The sequence below is a fragment of the Lepidochelys olivacea genome (genome assembly GCF_965140295.1).
Source record: "Lepidochelys olivacea isolate rLepOli2 genome assembly, chromosome: 2".
NCBI lineage: Eukaryota > Metazoa > Chordata > Testudines > Cheloniidae > Lepidochelys > Lepidochelys olivacea.
In genome coordinates, this window is record NC_140412.1 from 81,921,095 (window position 1) to 81,937,678 (window position 16,584).

The following is a 16,584-nucleotide window of genomic DNA, read 5'->3' on the forward strand; positions in this document are numbered from 1 at the left end:
CCCACACAGGATGTCTTCAAAGCAAAAAATAAAAGCAAACTTTTATCTCTGGACTTGGTCAACACATGCTACAAAGTCATAGTGTTGTGCACTGTCTCCTTTTGTTTCTCCTAAATTCATCTCTTTTTTTTAATACACGTTGTAGGAAGGATGCAAGTGCTATTCAATGTTCTTCATGCTTGAGTCTAGGAAGCCATTGAAAAGCTTTGGCAATACCATTCTTCAGCTTGTTTGATAGTGGAAGTTACTCTCCTGAAGCACTAAGTGCTATGATAACTCAGGGCCACTTTACAAATAATTTGAAGGGGCACCTGCTGTGCTGTGCCAACACTTCGTTACCAATCAGATGACTGTATAGTCTGTTTTATCGGGCTTTGAGCAGCTCTCATCCTTCTGGATTAGAAGATTAAAGTGTAAAGATTCCTGTACACTAACAACGTTCTTGTCCTCCCTGTTCGTTCTTCTCTCCTCCACGACCCCTCTGGTGTCCAACAGCATGCCACCTTCGGTGTAATGACTGGAATTTGAAGCTCCACCGTGGCCCTCAATGGTCCACAGCCACTATTCTATCCTTTCTTCTGATGTCAAGGAAGGGTATATCTAAGGCAGGAGTCGGCAACCTATGGCACGTGTGCCAAAGACGGCACGCCAGCAGACTTTTTTTTTTTTAATGGCACGCTGCTGCCTGCCCCGCTCAGCACCCACTTCCGAACCCAGGCCAGGACCCTGGCAGGCAGCAGCGTGCCATTAAAAATCCTGCCCTACACCCCAACCTGCTCCTTCATCCCCAGCCCTATGCTCAGTGCACTCCCACCCTCAGCTCAGTGCAGAAAGAGAGGAAGAGAATGGGCTAGAACCAGGGAGAAGGTAGGTATCTACTCTATGTGGGCAGGGCCGGGATCCCAGACCGGCAGCAGGCTGAGCGGGGCTGGCAGCCGGGACACTGGCTGGTAGGAGCCGGTGGATGGAACCCTGACTGGCAGTGGGCTGAGTGGAAGTGGGCTAAGCCGCTCAGCCCACTGCTGGTCTGGGGTCCTGGCCGCCAGCCCTGCTCAGCCTGCTGCTGGTCTGGGGTCCTGACTGCCAGCCGGAGTCCCGGCCGCAGGCCCTGCTCAGCCTGCTGCCGGCCTAGGTGAACAGAACCCCAGGCTGGCAGCGGGCTGAGCGGGACGGTGGCGTAAGATCAGGATTTTAATTTAATTTAAGCTTCTTAAACATTTTGAAAACCTTGTTTACTTTACATACCACAATAGTTCTATAATATATAGACTTATAGAGAGAGACCTTGTAAAAAACGTTAACATGTATTACTGGCACGTGAAACCTTAAATTAAAGTGAATAAATGAAGACTCGGCACACCACTTCCGAAAGGTTGCTGACCCCTGATCTAAGGTGTGGAGTGGACAGCTGAAGTCCAGCTGCAGGAATATGAAGCCTAAAACTCAGCCCACTGCACTTTCCCTACTCCTCATTTCAGTTATTTTATTTCCAGTCCTTCCCTGCCATTGAACCCCAGTTTGCCTTGGGCACGAATAACTTATTCTGCAGTTGTTTTCAAATCTCTCATTAGTTTTGCACTCAGTACTGGGATTTATTTTACAGTAGTTGTGCAAAACAGGACAGCAAAAGAAACGTGAGGGAACCTGGGAAGCAAAAGGATGAGAGGATTTAAATCCCCATCGCATAGAGAAAAAGGGAATTAAGAGAGTAAAGAATTTGCAACGTGGTTCAGAAAAGTCAGTGGGGAATGGGCCTTCCCAAGTATATCTTTTTCAAAGCCTTTTACTCTCATTCCTACCCTTTAGCAAGCCAGTATAGCTCTACCCTGACACAGACGATTCTGCTTTGAAATTTAGACTAGAAAAATCTAGCTGAAGGTTTCCAGTGGGCTCTGCACCTGACTCATGAGGCTCATCATCCTATTTCTCTTTCCCAGAAATTGAACTCTGCTGACTAGCACACAGTTAAGTGTGGTGGGCTGTATTCCATCCTTTGAGAAATGTTTAATGATATCATTCCAAGACAAGCATTGTAATGGAACAGCACAGTGTTTCTGGAGTGCCACATAGCCTCTGGGGTTGGGTCTATAAGTAGTATGAGAACTCTACACTGGTAAGCAAACCCGACTCTTCTGCACACCCACATTCTGAGTGGTAATGCCACGTAATCATACTGTTTGTTTTACACAGAATGTCTAGTTGTAACTTTGAGGTGCATTTTTTTTCCTTTTCCAACTGAAGTCATCCAACAGCCCAGGGTCCCAGGTTTGGACTTGTCTGATTTCCTTCTCTCCCCACCCCACTCCCACTTTTTGCTTGCTTTCTCAAAGTGCTTGGCTTGGCTTGGCTTGCCCTAAGACTAGCACAGAACAATGTTTTTGTAATTCTTTTGAGTTAATATATGGCGAAGTTCTGGACGCACTTGGTCTCCTCTCCCTTGTCAGAATGCCAGGGTTTATTTGTTTCAGTGACTCTGAATAATCCAGTGTGCGTTCTAGGTTTCCTTACCTTAACTACTACTGTAAGTACACAAATTGCAATAGGTAGGTACTGCATGCTTTCCAGACTCTTCCTATCAGTTTCCCCATTATCATTCTATGTCAGGAATTCTTCAGTTTACTTGAAATAAAAAACAAAGTAGGGGGGGAAATTTTCAAGGATTGCTAGGATCTAGAAACCATCTGTTTGGACAATGGCATTCACATTTGGCACTTCTGATAAGAAGATCAAGGTATGGTCATGGAAAGCTAGATTGCTTTGTGGTCTCTCTATTTAAGAAAATTATGCAGAAAACAATCCATATTTTGAGATGAACCCTTCTACATATTTCCAGGAATGTTCAATCCTCTGTTTAGGGAATACATAGCTTAATATCTGCAGTGACTAGTCTATGGTGCAACCATCATTAACTACGCACTGTAGAAAAGTGCACTCCTTCAGGCAAGATCTCTATCCTTTTGTTGACTACGGTCGTCTTTTGTCTACTCTTTTCATAATGGCAGGATTTTCATAGGGACTAGTGATTTTGGGTGCCCAGTTTCAGACACCTTAAAGGGGCCTGACATCAGAGGGGGTTTGTTTGGGTGCTCTGTTTGATACCTGATTTTTCCAGAAACAGTCACTAATCCACTTTTGAAAACCTTGGCCAATGGTCTAAAGACTGTGTTAAGCTCCTTGTCACAAAGACCTTATCTTTCACTGAAACACACTGAACACCTAATGCTGTTGCAAGCAATATTAGTGCTCTCCTTTCCTTTCTCCTCCAATCACTCCCAAGGTAGTGGTTGATCTAGTATACCCTATATCCTTCACAATCTTAGCCCCCACTCCATTCTCACTTCACTGGGTGTATGAACCCTAACACTATTCCCAGTAAACTAAATTTTGCTTCTATAGCACCACCCACTAGAAATAAAGTGTACACTTTTAACAGGAAGGGTAATTAATCATTGGAACAACTTAGTAAGGGCCACGGTGAATAATCCATCACTGACAATTTTTAAAATGAGTGGATGTCTTTCTAAAAAATTTGCTCTAGGTATTATATTGGGGCATTTCTATGACCTGTGCTATACAGGAGATCAGACGAAATGAACACTAGTGGTCCCTTGTGGTCTTGAAATATGTGAACTATGAGCAGTAGATCAGATATAAGTCGTGCAACGATTTTGCTGCATCTTCCAGAGTCCTTCCTGCTCAGCTTAACTGGTACTTGGCACAGAATAAGACTGATTTGAAGACTTGGACAGGTTGTTGTACAAGATGACATACATCTACTATACCACATTTTTAAATCTAGATAGAACATGCTACAGTTTGCAACCTCATTTGATTACGTAACAGACCATAATAGAATGTACTGTGTGTATATATAAATATAAAACGCTGTCAGCCTTTCTGGTTTTTAAAAGGCAAAATTTATATTCCTAAACAACCACAATATGCTCAACTTCCATTTTATTCAATCTTTCTGAAACCTTAAGGTGATGCTGAATAGTTCCTTATGCTTGAGACAATGTTAATTGCAGTGGCGTTTACAAAGCAAGGATTGTTCTGGGGTGAATTAAGCTCCAAAAGGAGGCTGAAGTGTAAGCCATAAAGCCATGTACAGCAGGGGCACTCAGATGCCACAATCATTGTTTGTTTGGCAAATACACAGGCAGATTTTTAAAAAAATCTAGTTCACCCCTCTGAAGGCTGGTCCTGTGTAATATGATGTTGGTGTGAGGCAGAGATGACTAACGGGGCACAGATTTAAAGACTGGGGAGAAGGTTGACATATTGCATGTTATGTTAATAGGGGTGTTTGTATTGGAGGGAATACCTGTGAGACTTATCTGGGCTGTGGTAAGATGTGCTTCCTGATGTATAACGTACAAACGAACACATACCATTGGGTATCTTATGATGTCGTACTGCTCGGGGGAGGAGAGTTGCTGACACTCAGGCCATAAAAGGGGACTCCATGCTACATCAAAAGTGTACTTGTCAATAGTATGGCTCCTTCATACATCTTACCTTACAAATGTGTAACTATCACTGTTTGTGAATATACTGGAGAGCTGAAAACATTCTCAGACTTGAACAATAAGTGAAACCCTAGTATTTCTAGCAACAGGCAAGCAGAATCTACCAGGAAGGATGAAAATAACTTGCTGCAGATGAGACCGATCTCATGCCCTAGAATGGCTCTACGGTGTTATGTCTCACATAAACACCAGTATTTTATAACTATGCAGAAAACTTGCTGGAACTGTTCTGTATGATTTGTTCCATCAAAAGAGCTGTATTGCTCTTGGGAAGTAAATCACCACTCCCCATTATCGTGAGCTGTGGTATTTGACACTTACCAAAATAATGGTTTCAAAATCTTGGGGAAATCAAGATGCTAGTGAAATAATAGACTTCTGCTTTCAGGAATGCAGTGTTTGCAGTGTATTTGTGCCCTTGTGTAATAAATGGTTCTTAAATGCATGCCAAAAATGGCTTCTTCAAAACTGCTTTGAAGTAAATAGTTTCTTGTACAACAGTCTCTACCACCTACTCATCACAACATATCCACATTGATTTCAGCCAGAAACCATTCTGGGATTGTAAGGGAGAAGTCTAGCAAATCAAGACAGTCTGAACTGACTTAAAACAGTGTGGGGATGCAGCACTGAATTCTCAGTATACTAGTTTGAAAACCACCATGAAAGATGCAACAAAGCAGCTTTGAACTTTGTTACAATGAAATGTGTTCAGTCACAGACACACTGTCCTCTCTTACAGGTGGTTCCATCAAGGTCCCAATCCCTACACTGGCGCACAGGACTGGCTTTACTCTGGCAACTACTGGGACAGAAACTACTTTAATTTACCTGACATTTATTAAAATGTCAAAGGGAGGCCATGACTAATGCAAATTAAGTCTTAATCTTTTTAATTTTCCTTGTTTCTAGTCAGTTTTTCCAAGAGATGAGAAGTTACTGAACAGGATATTAAGTATCTCCTGCAGTAAATATGGTGGTACAGATTTGAAAGGCTGTGGCGAGGAGAACATGGACAGAACTGCTCAGAGCTGACATTTTTCTGATGGGTTAGCGCTACCATATTTGCTGAATACATCTATGTTAAGTCTTGGTGGATAGCAAATAGAACATTTGAAGGTGTTTATTGATCCTTTCTTTTAATGATGATGCTGGCACAACAGCCCTTTGGGGTGGATTTATTGTGGCACAGAAATGTTTAAAAGCACAGGTACGAATTGCACTAGTCTGTGCTTAAAGCTAGGAGAGGGCAAGTTATTTTTGTAAAGATTTACTTAACTTTCATAAGATGGCTTTCTCTCAGAATCCTGGATTCCGGCCAGTGATTCCAGAACTACTATCCCCCAAATGTTCACGCTGTAGGTTACGCTGGTAACATTACTCAAAGTATTTATTCCATGTTTAGTGCAGTGTTTTGAATTTGTTCTTTCATGTTTTGTTACCAGCCTCATTTTGTTAAGGAATTAAGAGCCATTTAAAAATTTGATCTTATCTGAACACTAGTAAGAGGTTTAAAAAAAATCTGTTTACTGCACTAGAAAAGACAGGGTGCTTGGCACCATCATTGTACAATTGCAAAAACTTTTTAAAAATCAGGACCCAGTGGAACAGAACTACTGGAGAAATTAAACTGCACCTGTGTGTGCACTGTACAAATGCATAAGACTTCCTCCTAGAAAGTGTGGTTTGAAGTCAGTAAGGCACTATATGGAGACTGCTGTACACACCAGCTTTAACTCCTTTAATTGGGGTGCATTAAATCTTATAGACCTGGGGTACAGAGCTTCCAGCTGCTCTTTGTATACTATTTTAATTGCTGTCTGGAGGGTAGTGTTACATTAATTGCTACTAAATAAAGGCTTTCCAATGCTCTGATTTCTCAGATTCTTTTTTTTTTTTAATACTAGGGGTTGCATCAGCTGATACAGGTAGATGGCTTTGCTCCTATAAAGCCATCCTGCTGAGTGTGGCTTTAGCTTGAAGTGTCTGAAAGCTTGCAGTTCTGTGTTCATAAAGTATGTCGTTGCAGTGATTTCCATGCTAAGAACTGTGCTCAGCAAACGAGGAAAACACTCTCACTGCAGGAGCTGAATCATACTGGGTTCTCATGCATCACTACAAGTAATCTGTTCTACTGAAGTTGGTCTCAAACTTTGAAGGATTTTGCTATCCTGAAATTATTCTGGAAACTTTATCTCCCAATCATCCCCCACCCCACTAGCCTCATGTGACACCCTTGACTCAAACGCTGACCTAGGGCTTTTTGAAACTGATTAAGTTCCAGTGAAAGGACTCAGTTCCAAATATTGTGTGTTTGAAGAGATTGCTTCTTTCCCTATTTCTATCCATTATTCAGTGGCATATGCCTCCTAGGTAAGTTTCTTATCCAGAAGCTGGTATCTACTCCAGAGCCCCTCTCCTAATGGCTTCCTTTATTTTCAAGCTGGGGCAGAGATGACTACCTGCTTCCTACATCTTAAAAAGAAGAGCAGGTACCAAGAGGAGGAGCAATCACTAGGGAACTCACAAGGCATAAAGACTAGGGCTCTTAATAGAATAGATACAAACACAAAGCAATTTTCTTAAGATTAAGATGCTGGATAATTAAAATTGGCATCTTCTCTAAACATTTAAAATCCTCCAGAAATGACATTCTCAAGTGACCACTGACATTGAAATAAACACGGCTGTTACTCTGAAACCTGAAATAAACTTGACTCCAAAGCTATACTGTCTTCCATGGCAAATCTAAGGTCCATTATAATGGGTTTTAACTAAAGCACCTAGAGCACTGGTTTCTTGTATGGCACAGGGCTGCATCTGTCTGTCTAGTGAGATTTTTTTTTTAAACCTTTAATCTCATTGACTCCCTCACTTAATAAATGAACAGTGTTGAATTAGTGCCACACCCCCAGCAGTAATTTCTTTGTTTTGGGACATTCCAAGTATAAGGACATTGCTTAATGAGTTTAAGTCCACAGCTTTGACTCTGAATCTATGCCAGGAACAGATCTGTTGCATAAGGCATGATCTACTCTGGAAAGGGATTGTGTGGAACTAATTTGAAATCTGTTTATTCTGTGGTTTTCTTATGGATGTATGTTTACAAAATACTACGTGGTGCACTTGTCTATTAGCTAAACAGCTCCAGGGGCCCCTGCCACTGAGGGGAAGTATTCTTTTCTATTGGGTTATAAATGACATTGCCTGGGCTGCTGGTGGATGTTTTCCCCCCTTGGAAGCTTCATTATCTACTTCTCTTCAACAATCTGTTTGTATTCTGCCAACATTCGAGAAATGCAAAAAAAAGGCATTCTAATGGATTGCATTAGTTTTGAGTGCTTGTATTAAGTTAATGTATTATTTTAAGATGCAGATTTCCATCCTGGGCTGTTCACATGACATCATCTCCTCTTAGCCTGTTAAAGAAATAATTAATTTAGTTAAGTACAGAGAGCATTATGTTTTCTCACTCTCCCCCCTCATCCCTGACACACACATGATCCTTTCAAGAAGGTGGGCTGTTGACTACCAGTCTACAGGGGGGCAGCTGTGAAATCACTCTACCATCCTAGACATTGCTCATGTCAGGCTTGTCTCCACTAGAGTTGGAAAATGTATATGCCAGTTGGAGGAGACAGAGCTGAACTAGCTCTGCCCAAGCTTAAAATCAGAAGTGTAGCCACACTAGTACCACCTCTGTATGGGGGATCACTATCCCCTTACACCATTATATGTACACTGCTGTTTTTCATGGGCCTCTATCTTCAGGATGGAATTTACACCTGCATGTACCATGGACATGGCGTATAAATCTACAGTGCCTGTTGCTTTGATTTCCTATTTCAAACATCTGACAGGTTTGATGTGCTAATTTTCATCTAACTACCAATTTATAGGATTTGCAAAGGCCAAGTACAACAGAGAAACCATCTCGAAACTGCTTGCTCCAAAAAGGTTTGATCTAAAATCAGAAGTCTTTCACTACTTTCATTTAGGGGACAGAGGGTCAGTGTTTGCTCTGTATGCCAAGTATAGTAGCTTTGCATTAGTGCATCAGAATGGTAAGAGGAATGAGGCTGTCCCAACCACTGTCAAACTGGCTTCAAGTCAGACTACACTGGTGGCTAGAATGGTAGCCAAAGCCAAGCGAACTTAGATTCAGTGGAAGTTATGTCCTCAGCAACTCTGAAATCCAGGCTACATTTTAGGAGCTTAACTTTAAGCCTCCAAGTTCAAAAACTTCAGCCTCTGGTTAAAGAAGTCTGACTATAAAGCAAAACTTAAGTTGCGAACATCTCCCTAGCAGACCCAACCACAATGTGAAACTGCCTACCTTCTCACGAGTCTGCTCTGCGGACCGGGCCAGAAGTAAATGTAATCTCTCCTGCTATACCATAGCTTCCTGCAAAGGGATTTATGGCTGCTTGGTTATCACCAGCTGCTGAACCCCTCTTTGCGGACATTACCTCGTCTAAGGGTATGGCAACTGAAAGAAAAACGGGGGTTGGTGGTCTAGCAGTTTCTTGTGCAACATTAGAATTGGGGTTTGGCATGGCCATTTTCAGATCTGCTGGCCTGGCAACTGGTACAGGTACTGTAGTGAATCTCCTCACAGCACTCGTGTCATGCTGTGTAAGGACAGCATGGCCAGGAATAGACTTCCAGTCCTGTACATTCTGAACCGTAGAGCCCACTAATATGAAAGGTGGTGCATTTCCCCTCTTGCTTTCTTCCATCATCACATAAGTTGGAGAGGATACTTGTGGTGGTGGACCTTGTGGTGTCAGCTGCTGTTGTAGGAACGGTTGTTGCTCCTTCCCACTAGATATATAGAGGGTTGCTTGGGGATAAGGAGCACCAGTTCCAGCAGGAGGAAGGGGTGGTGGTGACTTTCGACCTTGTTGGCTCAAATCAGTTAGACAATAGAGAGTCCACACATTAGAATATGGTGGTGGTTGTCCCGCTTCGGTTGTTGCCATTGCTATAAAATAAAAATTTAAAAAATTGCTGGTATCAGGCGCTATGAATTGCAATCTCTTACATATAACATGCCTATACTTATGTATGCCATAAGAAAGCATGTTAGAGAAGATTGATTGGGATTTTTGCATAGCTGACATGAAAAGAACAGCAGCAGAACTGGTGCTGGAGTTATGGCCAAAGAGACCGTTAACTCTTCCTGTTCTAAGTCCCTCTTTTCAGTGGCTTTTAACATTTTCCTTTTGGGCTGCCAAGCCGGGGAGATTCTGAATGGCCAGCATCAGGGGAATTGCTACAGTCTGCCCCCCATCCAAAAGTCAGTTTTGTCAAAACTTACTTAAATGTTTTGGTTTATTAAAACCAAACAGAAAAATGCATCTGGACCCAGGGTAATATTTTTATAGCTGGACATCCAAAGTTAAACAGCAATTTCTATTTAGCTGCCACACAAAGTACCATGGGAGCTTAACGTTTTACAGCCAATGTTTTCAAAGGATAATCTCAGAAAGAAAGTTTATCAACACCCAAACAGGGATCAGGTGTGCTGCCTCCAACATAACTACAGCACCACAACACCGTTATTCCTTACTTCAGCCATGCAAATCCCTTGGTGTTGCTTAACACAATAGTTCGGTAACATGCTTTGATACGTCTTAACACCTCTACCTTTCCTGGGGCCTGGAAGGGGCTCAAGAGGGGTTCTGCAGTAGCAGCGGGAGTCAGGCAGGCACTTCTCACTGGAGAAGGGGACACAGGAGGGATTCTCCAGCTGGGAGCAGGGGGTGGGCTGGGCACTTGTCACAGAGGACAGAGAAGAGTGGGTTTGCAGCTGGGAGGAGAGAGTGTGCATAGGGTACTTGTCAGGTGAGGAGTTTGTTCCAGTGGCACCTCACCAGGAAGACAAGTGCCAGACCCTCTTCCCATCTGCAGAGCCCCCTGCCAAGTGCCTCGTCCACCCACCTCAACCCATCTGCAGAACAGGACAGTGCAGGCAACCACCACCATTTCTTTTTTAAATGCAAAAACTCTATGTTAATGCAATGGCTAGGGTTTAAAACTTTCAAAGTGAGGCCACATTCAAAGTTCTGGCCACCCCCGCATCACCCTTCCTCAGCCACAAGGCACATGTATTACATCTTAAATCTCTGCCATTGCCTCAAACTGTGTGGCTCACTTTCAGCAAGACCCTTTCAGAGCTGTTCAAAAGCACACCCCCACATACCTTTTGTACTGGGGCTTCCCACTCTGGCTCCTGGAGTAAATGCTGTCTGCACCTCTGATGCCACAACAAATCAATTTGCAGGAACCTGTGAACGCATGTTCCTCTGATGCAGGCAACACTAATCCAAGAGCAGTTATAGGTCTTACTCACAATTAGTCACACATTTTGGAACAAATTGAAGAGAGATCTAATATCTGTGCATTGGGGCCAGGCGATTGCAGAGGGAACCAAAGCTCCTTACGTGCTCTAAAGTGAGGAAGTTCAATCTCTCCCATAGCCTTGCACTGGCGTAGGTGCTTGCATTTAATAATTTAGCGATTGAGTTACAGCACTGTTAACCTGGAATATGAAATTTTCATTAAGATTGGGCTTTCTTACCTGACATAATAAAACCTTGCTCAGCTGATGCCATTTGCGCTGTAGTTTCCATTCTTTCAGGGTCACATTCTGCATCATCTGCAGATGGATCTAAGAGCTTAGTGCATGTAAACTGACCTGCATTTAGTGAAGGCATTAGTGGCTGCTGAATCTCTATTAGACAAGCTACTTGTTCTAAAAAGGGAATTACTATTTGCTGCGGGAACTGCTCTACGTAAGGTGGAACCTCTCCTTCAGTAGCAGGCTCATCATCAGTATGTATTGGCATAGCCTGAATGGTTGATGTAACCTCAATTTCGCTTTGGGAAGGCACAGCCTCTAATGGATCTTTAGGAGGAGATGGTGGTGGTGGTGGTGGAGGAGGAGGAGATGGTGGAGGAGCAGGTGGTGGTGGTTCATCCTGCAAGGGGTTTGAGGAAGCTTGATCTACATCACTTGTTGATCGTTCAGCCTGACTGCTGGAGGGCCCTAGGACAACAGAGGCCTGACTTTGAACCGCTGACTCCAGCCTAACGGACTCTGCAGAACGCTCAGCGGCTGGGGTAAGTGTAGCGTCTTCAGCAGCACCTTCTACTGGTGCAGCTGTTGTGTTCTCTGAGCTCAGAGACAGTTCAGGAAGAGACTGCACACTTGTTCCCACATCCTTCATAGAATGAACAGAATCAGTGTTACCTAACATCTGTGCAGCAAGCTGTGCAGGATCAGCTGGGACATAGGCAAGTTCAGGTCCCTTAGGGGATGGTTCAGGTCCCGTAGGGGATGGTTCATTTTCTAAAAGTTCACAGTGAGTCGATGGGTATTGGGTAGTTTTGCTGCTGAATTCAGGTTCAGGGCCTTCGTGCAACTGGTCCTCCTCTGTGTCTGTGGATTTTTCCTTTTGTTTTGGTTCCTCAGAAAGTGGAGACACCACACTTATATCTTGCATAAACTTGTCTCCAAGGTCAGCTCTCTTTTCTGGCATTCTATCAGTCCAGCCCTCTACTAATTAAAAGAACGCAACAGTAAGTTAGCAGGTGCTTCCAACTATCGCTATACAACCTGCCTGTTTAATACTTTATCAAGGCTTTAAAGCAGGGGTAGTCCATAGGCAGATTGCGGGCCAAATTCAGACCACCGGAGGCTTTGAACTGACCCTGAAATCTTTTTATTTATTTTTATTATTTTCTCTGGAGTCAGGACCTTGACTACACTTTGACCAAGATATTTGGACCTTGACCAAAAAAAAAATATTGACTACCCCTGCTTTCAAGTGAATTTGTCAGGTCATTCTAGATTCAAGAGGTAGACCATGGGATTTCTGTTTGCCTGTTAACGCACAAGCTAAAAGTCATGGAGCAGGAGATGTAAAATTTTACTAGTGCTAAACCCACCCTCTCTTTCCCCACATCATAGGAGCCATCTTCTTCCCCACACCATCACCACCACCAAAAAAAAAAAAAAAAAGTTGTGGGCAAAAAAACAGAAGAGTCAATAGGAAAAGGCAAATCAATCCAACTACAAGCAAGTACTTAACCTGAGAAATGTATCATTCCCTTTGGAACCTACCTGGAGCATCAAAGCATTCTGGATTCATACAAATTATGTTGGGGACACGTATCACAAATCCCATAAAACTGGAGTGTTTGCATAGCCCCTGCCCCACAGGTCTTACCTAAAGAAGCAGCATGTATGTGTCAGTGGGAGACGCGGAGCAAGGTTTTGGCAGTAGAGATGCGGGGGTGGATTTTGGAGAGAGAAATAGGAAAAACTGATGGGATTTTCATGGGTATTATGGTTGAAAACATGAAAAAGAGGAGGAGAAGAGAAGGAGCTCCTTTTTTTAAATTGTGTTTAGTCTGTTGGCCACTGCACATGCAAAAATGGCATTGCATGGAGGGAAGTGGGAAACTGCAGGGAAGAGAGAGAGAGATCTTGAGGGCAGGGGGAGGGAGTTGGTGTTGAGATGGTACCTAATGTCATGTGTGGATAAGATCACCCAGAGAGGTTCCAGAGGAAGAAGGAGCAGGAATGCAGAAGAGCTATAACAAATCTAGAACCCTCTATTCATGCCAAATTTGAACTCTAATAGCAAAAACTCTCTCTAAATTACACACACTGACTGGCAACCCAGCCTCTCTCAATGCATACACCATTTACAACCCAGCCCCGCAATCAGAAAGCTCCCTTCACAGCTGCAGAAAAAATAGGAGATAAACACATGTAAATGATCTTCTACAGGCACAACAGCTGCCTTGTGTCCTTAGCACTTTCCTCCCCCACCATCCACCCTATTGCTTTCCCAGGAGCATTTGTTCTGTGCTGGGGCACATCAACTAATCCCTTCAAAGGCAGTCACCAGTTTAGGACACAGCATCAGAGTGATGAGGATCATTCTCCCTGTACCTAATGCCCAGGTGTGCAGCACACTACTTAATAAATTGCATTGTTCTTACCTTTCAGTTAGTCATTATGATTCGTTTTTACTGTATCACCAAGAGGCTCCCACTGAGATTGGGGTCCGTGTGTTAGGCACTACTGTATAGACATTGTGAAACAATTCCTGTCCCAAACTGCTGACAGTCTGAATAGACAAGACAGAGCAGGACACGAAAACAGAGCCACAGAGGCAAAGTGACTTGCCCGAAGTTGTAGCAGGTAAGGGGGCAGCACTCAAATCTTCCAATTCCTACTCTGGTAGCTAGACCACATGGCCTCCTGTCAGTTCTGAGAAACACAACCAGTAATAATTTCTTCTCTCAGAGCACCAGCCCAAGCTACCGAAATAGCTTTAGAGTCCTTTTAGCTGGAGCCAGGTGCATTTTCAAAACTTACTTTCTGCACAGCTCTACCTGTGATGTCACAAAGACAACTTGCAAGTCTTAGAGACCTGGTCCAAGCCTGTGGTATCATGACAAAATACTGGAGGGGGGAAGAGACCCTTAGCTTCCAAGAAGCACCCTTTCCCCTTATCTAAAGGCTGGGAGGAGAAAAGCCTGCCATTTTTGTGGCCGATGACTGAATACCTTTCCAACAACTTCCTTTACAACTCCAACAGGGTCACATGCAACTGAATAGAGGGGGAGGGGCAGGGGTGAGCAAACTGAGGCGAGAAGACTGGGTCATAATGGAGTCGATAGGTGAGTGAAAGGTCAGTTCAAGACGATGCAAGCAGATGACTGATGGGTCTCCAGGCCAATAAGACCAGAATAATTTCTGATATATGACATCATTAATGCAACACCTGCTAGTACTCTACAACTGAGATTTGGCTCCTTGTGACACAGTCATGTTACAATCTCTGCCAGAGAAATTCTTTGCTAAATGGAAATATGGCACTTCAAGTGCCAAAAACAAGCATTGTGCAGACGAGACCCTAAACTGAGAGCCTGGATTCCCCACTACCCAGCTGCAGCACCAAAGGCATCTGTCTGCAGGGATTCCTGTATGTACTTTAGGGTCCCATCCTGTGAGGGGTCAAAGGAAGGCATTTGGCATCTCATAAAATTAGGCCCATACTTCGTAAAGGTACATTGTGATGACAGATCCTAAATAACTTTAAGTTACTATTCATAATGAAAATGGTCAAAAGATCATTTAAAGGGGATTGTTCATGACCATGCAGGTTTGAATGATTTAATCACAATACACTGTATTTTAAAACATAAGAGCTTAATAAGAGCAGCATTTGACACCTTTCTTACCTCTTGTGAAATGAAATTCTCTAACCAGGTCTGTTATATCCAAATTAGGATTTTCTGGAGGTAAAAGTATAAATTAAGATGGACAGTTTGATTAGCATTCTGCAATAACAGCTTTTCAAATGTACCGAATAAGTATCACAGCATATAAGCAAGAACAAACCTTCTCTAAATGCAATTAGCTCTCTGAAGTAGAGAGCTGCAAACTCAGTGATATTGCTTGGACTGGTTTTGAGAACAGCTCTGCTCACTCCCTCGAGTAAAGTCTTGAGGCCATATGGAACAACAAGCCTGGGTTTTGAAGAATGCATCTTCGTCGATTGGCGACAAATCACTCTCACAACTACAACAAAAAATATCTGAGTAAGTACTGTGTGTAGCCTCCTAGGCTAGTTCCAGGCTTTATCACCATGGCAGATGATGCTGATTCTCCTGGGCCCTCTCAATCCCCAAGACACACTAACTACCAATGAGAAAAGGAGGACTTGTGGCACCTTAAAGACTAACCAATTTATTTGAGCATAAGCTTTCGTGAGCTACAGCTCACTTCATGGGATGCATTCAGTGGAATATACAGTGGGGAGATTTATATACACACCATGAAACAATGGGTGTTACCATACACACTGTAAGGAGAGTGATCACTTAAGGTGAGCGATTACCAGCGGGAGGGGGGGGACCTCTTGTAGTGATCATCAAGGTGGGCCATTTCCAGCAGTTGACAAGAACGTCTGCGGAACAGTGGGCGGTGGGGGGATAAACATGGGGAAACAGCTTTACTTTGTGTAATGACCCAACGTGTTGCTCAGAAAAGTTCAGCCATTGCCCAAAACGAAGTCAGCGAGTTCCTATTAAAGCACCAGCTCTCAGGGACATCACCAGTGTCTTAAGCACTTTTGAATTCTTCAACTTCTCTTTGGGGTTATTTTAAACATAATTCAGCCACTAATTTTATAAATCCAGATTTTACGAGACACTGAGCTAAAAACTTGTCCTCGGTTCCCCCGTCTGCAAGGTGGGACTGGCACAGACATCGCTGAAGGGCCGGGAGATCCCTGATGGAAAGGGGGGGGGGGGCGCGTTACACTCAAGCGTTAGCTAATCGCTTCCTCAAAGTGCCCGTGGGCGGCGCGGTTCGTCGCCGCCACCACCCCCGGCTCGGCTCGGCTCGGCCAGGCAGCGCCCTGCACAGCCGAGACCGGCTCCGCCCCACCCGGGGTGTGTTCCCCGCCTGGGACAGGCCCCGGGGAACCGAACTGAACCAACTAGGGGACGAAATCTTGCCCCCCTGCACAGCGGCCCTTGAACCTGTTCGCCCCCGAATATCAACCGGGGCCGGGGGCAGCGGCTCCAGCCCAGACCTTTGCGCTTCCTCCTCCGCCGCCGCCGCCTCCCTTGCCGGAGCCTCCTCTACAGGGGTCCGCCGCAGGCGGGGCCTTTTATAGGTGGGGGGTCGTGGTGGGCGGGGCCGGGGAGGTGACAGAGTTCCATTTGTGAAGTCACAACGCCTTCTTCGCACACCCCTACCCAGGCCGGGTGGTCACCAATGGCGAGGGGCGTGGCCGCTCCGGGCTCACAGCCAATGAGAAACAGGGATGCCCCGGCAGCTTGTCAGCAGCTGGCTTCAGGGCAGAGGTGGCGGCTTCTTGGCCGGTACTCCCAGCGCCGGGCTTCCCCGCTCTCTCCAGCTGGGAGAAACTGACAAACTGGGCCCCGCTTCGTTTTTCCTTCGATTCCGCCATTCCACGCGGGGTCTGGGTTACCGAAATACCGTCTGAAAACAACCGGGCCCCCG

At 44.4% G+C, this 16,584-nt stretch overlaps 2 protein-coding genes across 10 annotated transcripts in view; one reads left to right on the forward strand and one right to left on the reverse strand.

Moving 5' to 3' along the window:
* The window catches only part of OSBPL1A (oxysterol binding protein like 1A), a 141,279-nt gene extending 134,875 nt beyond the window's left edge, over nucleotides 1-6,404 (forward strand). For all 7 annotated transcript variants that reach the window (XM_084620925.1, XM_084620924.1, XM_084620926.1 and 4 more), the window contains one exon: nucleotides 5,272-6,404. In XM_084620925.1, coding sequence (XP_084477051.1) covers nucleotides 5,272-5,374 — 103 coding nt within the window. In that variant the 3' untranslated portion in view covers nucleotides 5,375-6,404. The remainder of the gene's footprint in view (nucleotides 1-5,271) is intronic.
* Nucleotides 6,405-7,147: 743 nt separating this feature from the next.
* On the reverse strand, nucleotides 7,148-16,225 carry CABYR (calcium binding tyrosine phosphorylation regulated). Of its 3 annotated transcripts, none has more exons than XM_084620933.1 (6): nucleotides 16,151-16,225; nucleotides 14,953-15,132; nucleotides 14,793-14,846; nucleotides 11,113-12,093; nucleotides 8,866-9,018; nucleotides 7,148-7,948 (listed from the first exon to the last, which is right to left on the reverse strand). In XM_084620933.1, exons 2-5 carry the CDS (start codon nucleotides 15,098-15,100, stop codon nucleotides 8,870-8,872), a joined length of 1,332 nt encoding a protein of 443 aa, XP_084477059.1. In that variant the 5' UTR covers nucleotides 15,101-15,132; nucleotides 16,151-16,225; the 3' UTR covers nucleotides 7,148-7,948; nucleotides 8,866-8,869. The 3 variants fall into 3 exon arrangements, with proteins under 3 accessions (XP_084477059.1, XP_084477057.1, XP_084477058.1); XM_084620931.1 differs by having other exon boundaries at nucleotides 8,866-9,513; XM_084620932.1 differs by having other exon boundaries at nucleotides 8,866-9,513; nucleotides 16,098-16,152.
* Nucleotides 16,226-16,584: the final 359 nt, after the last annotated feature.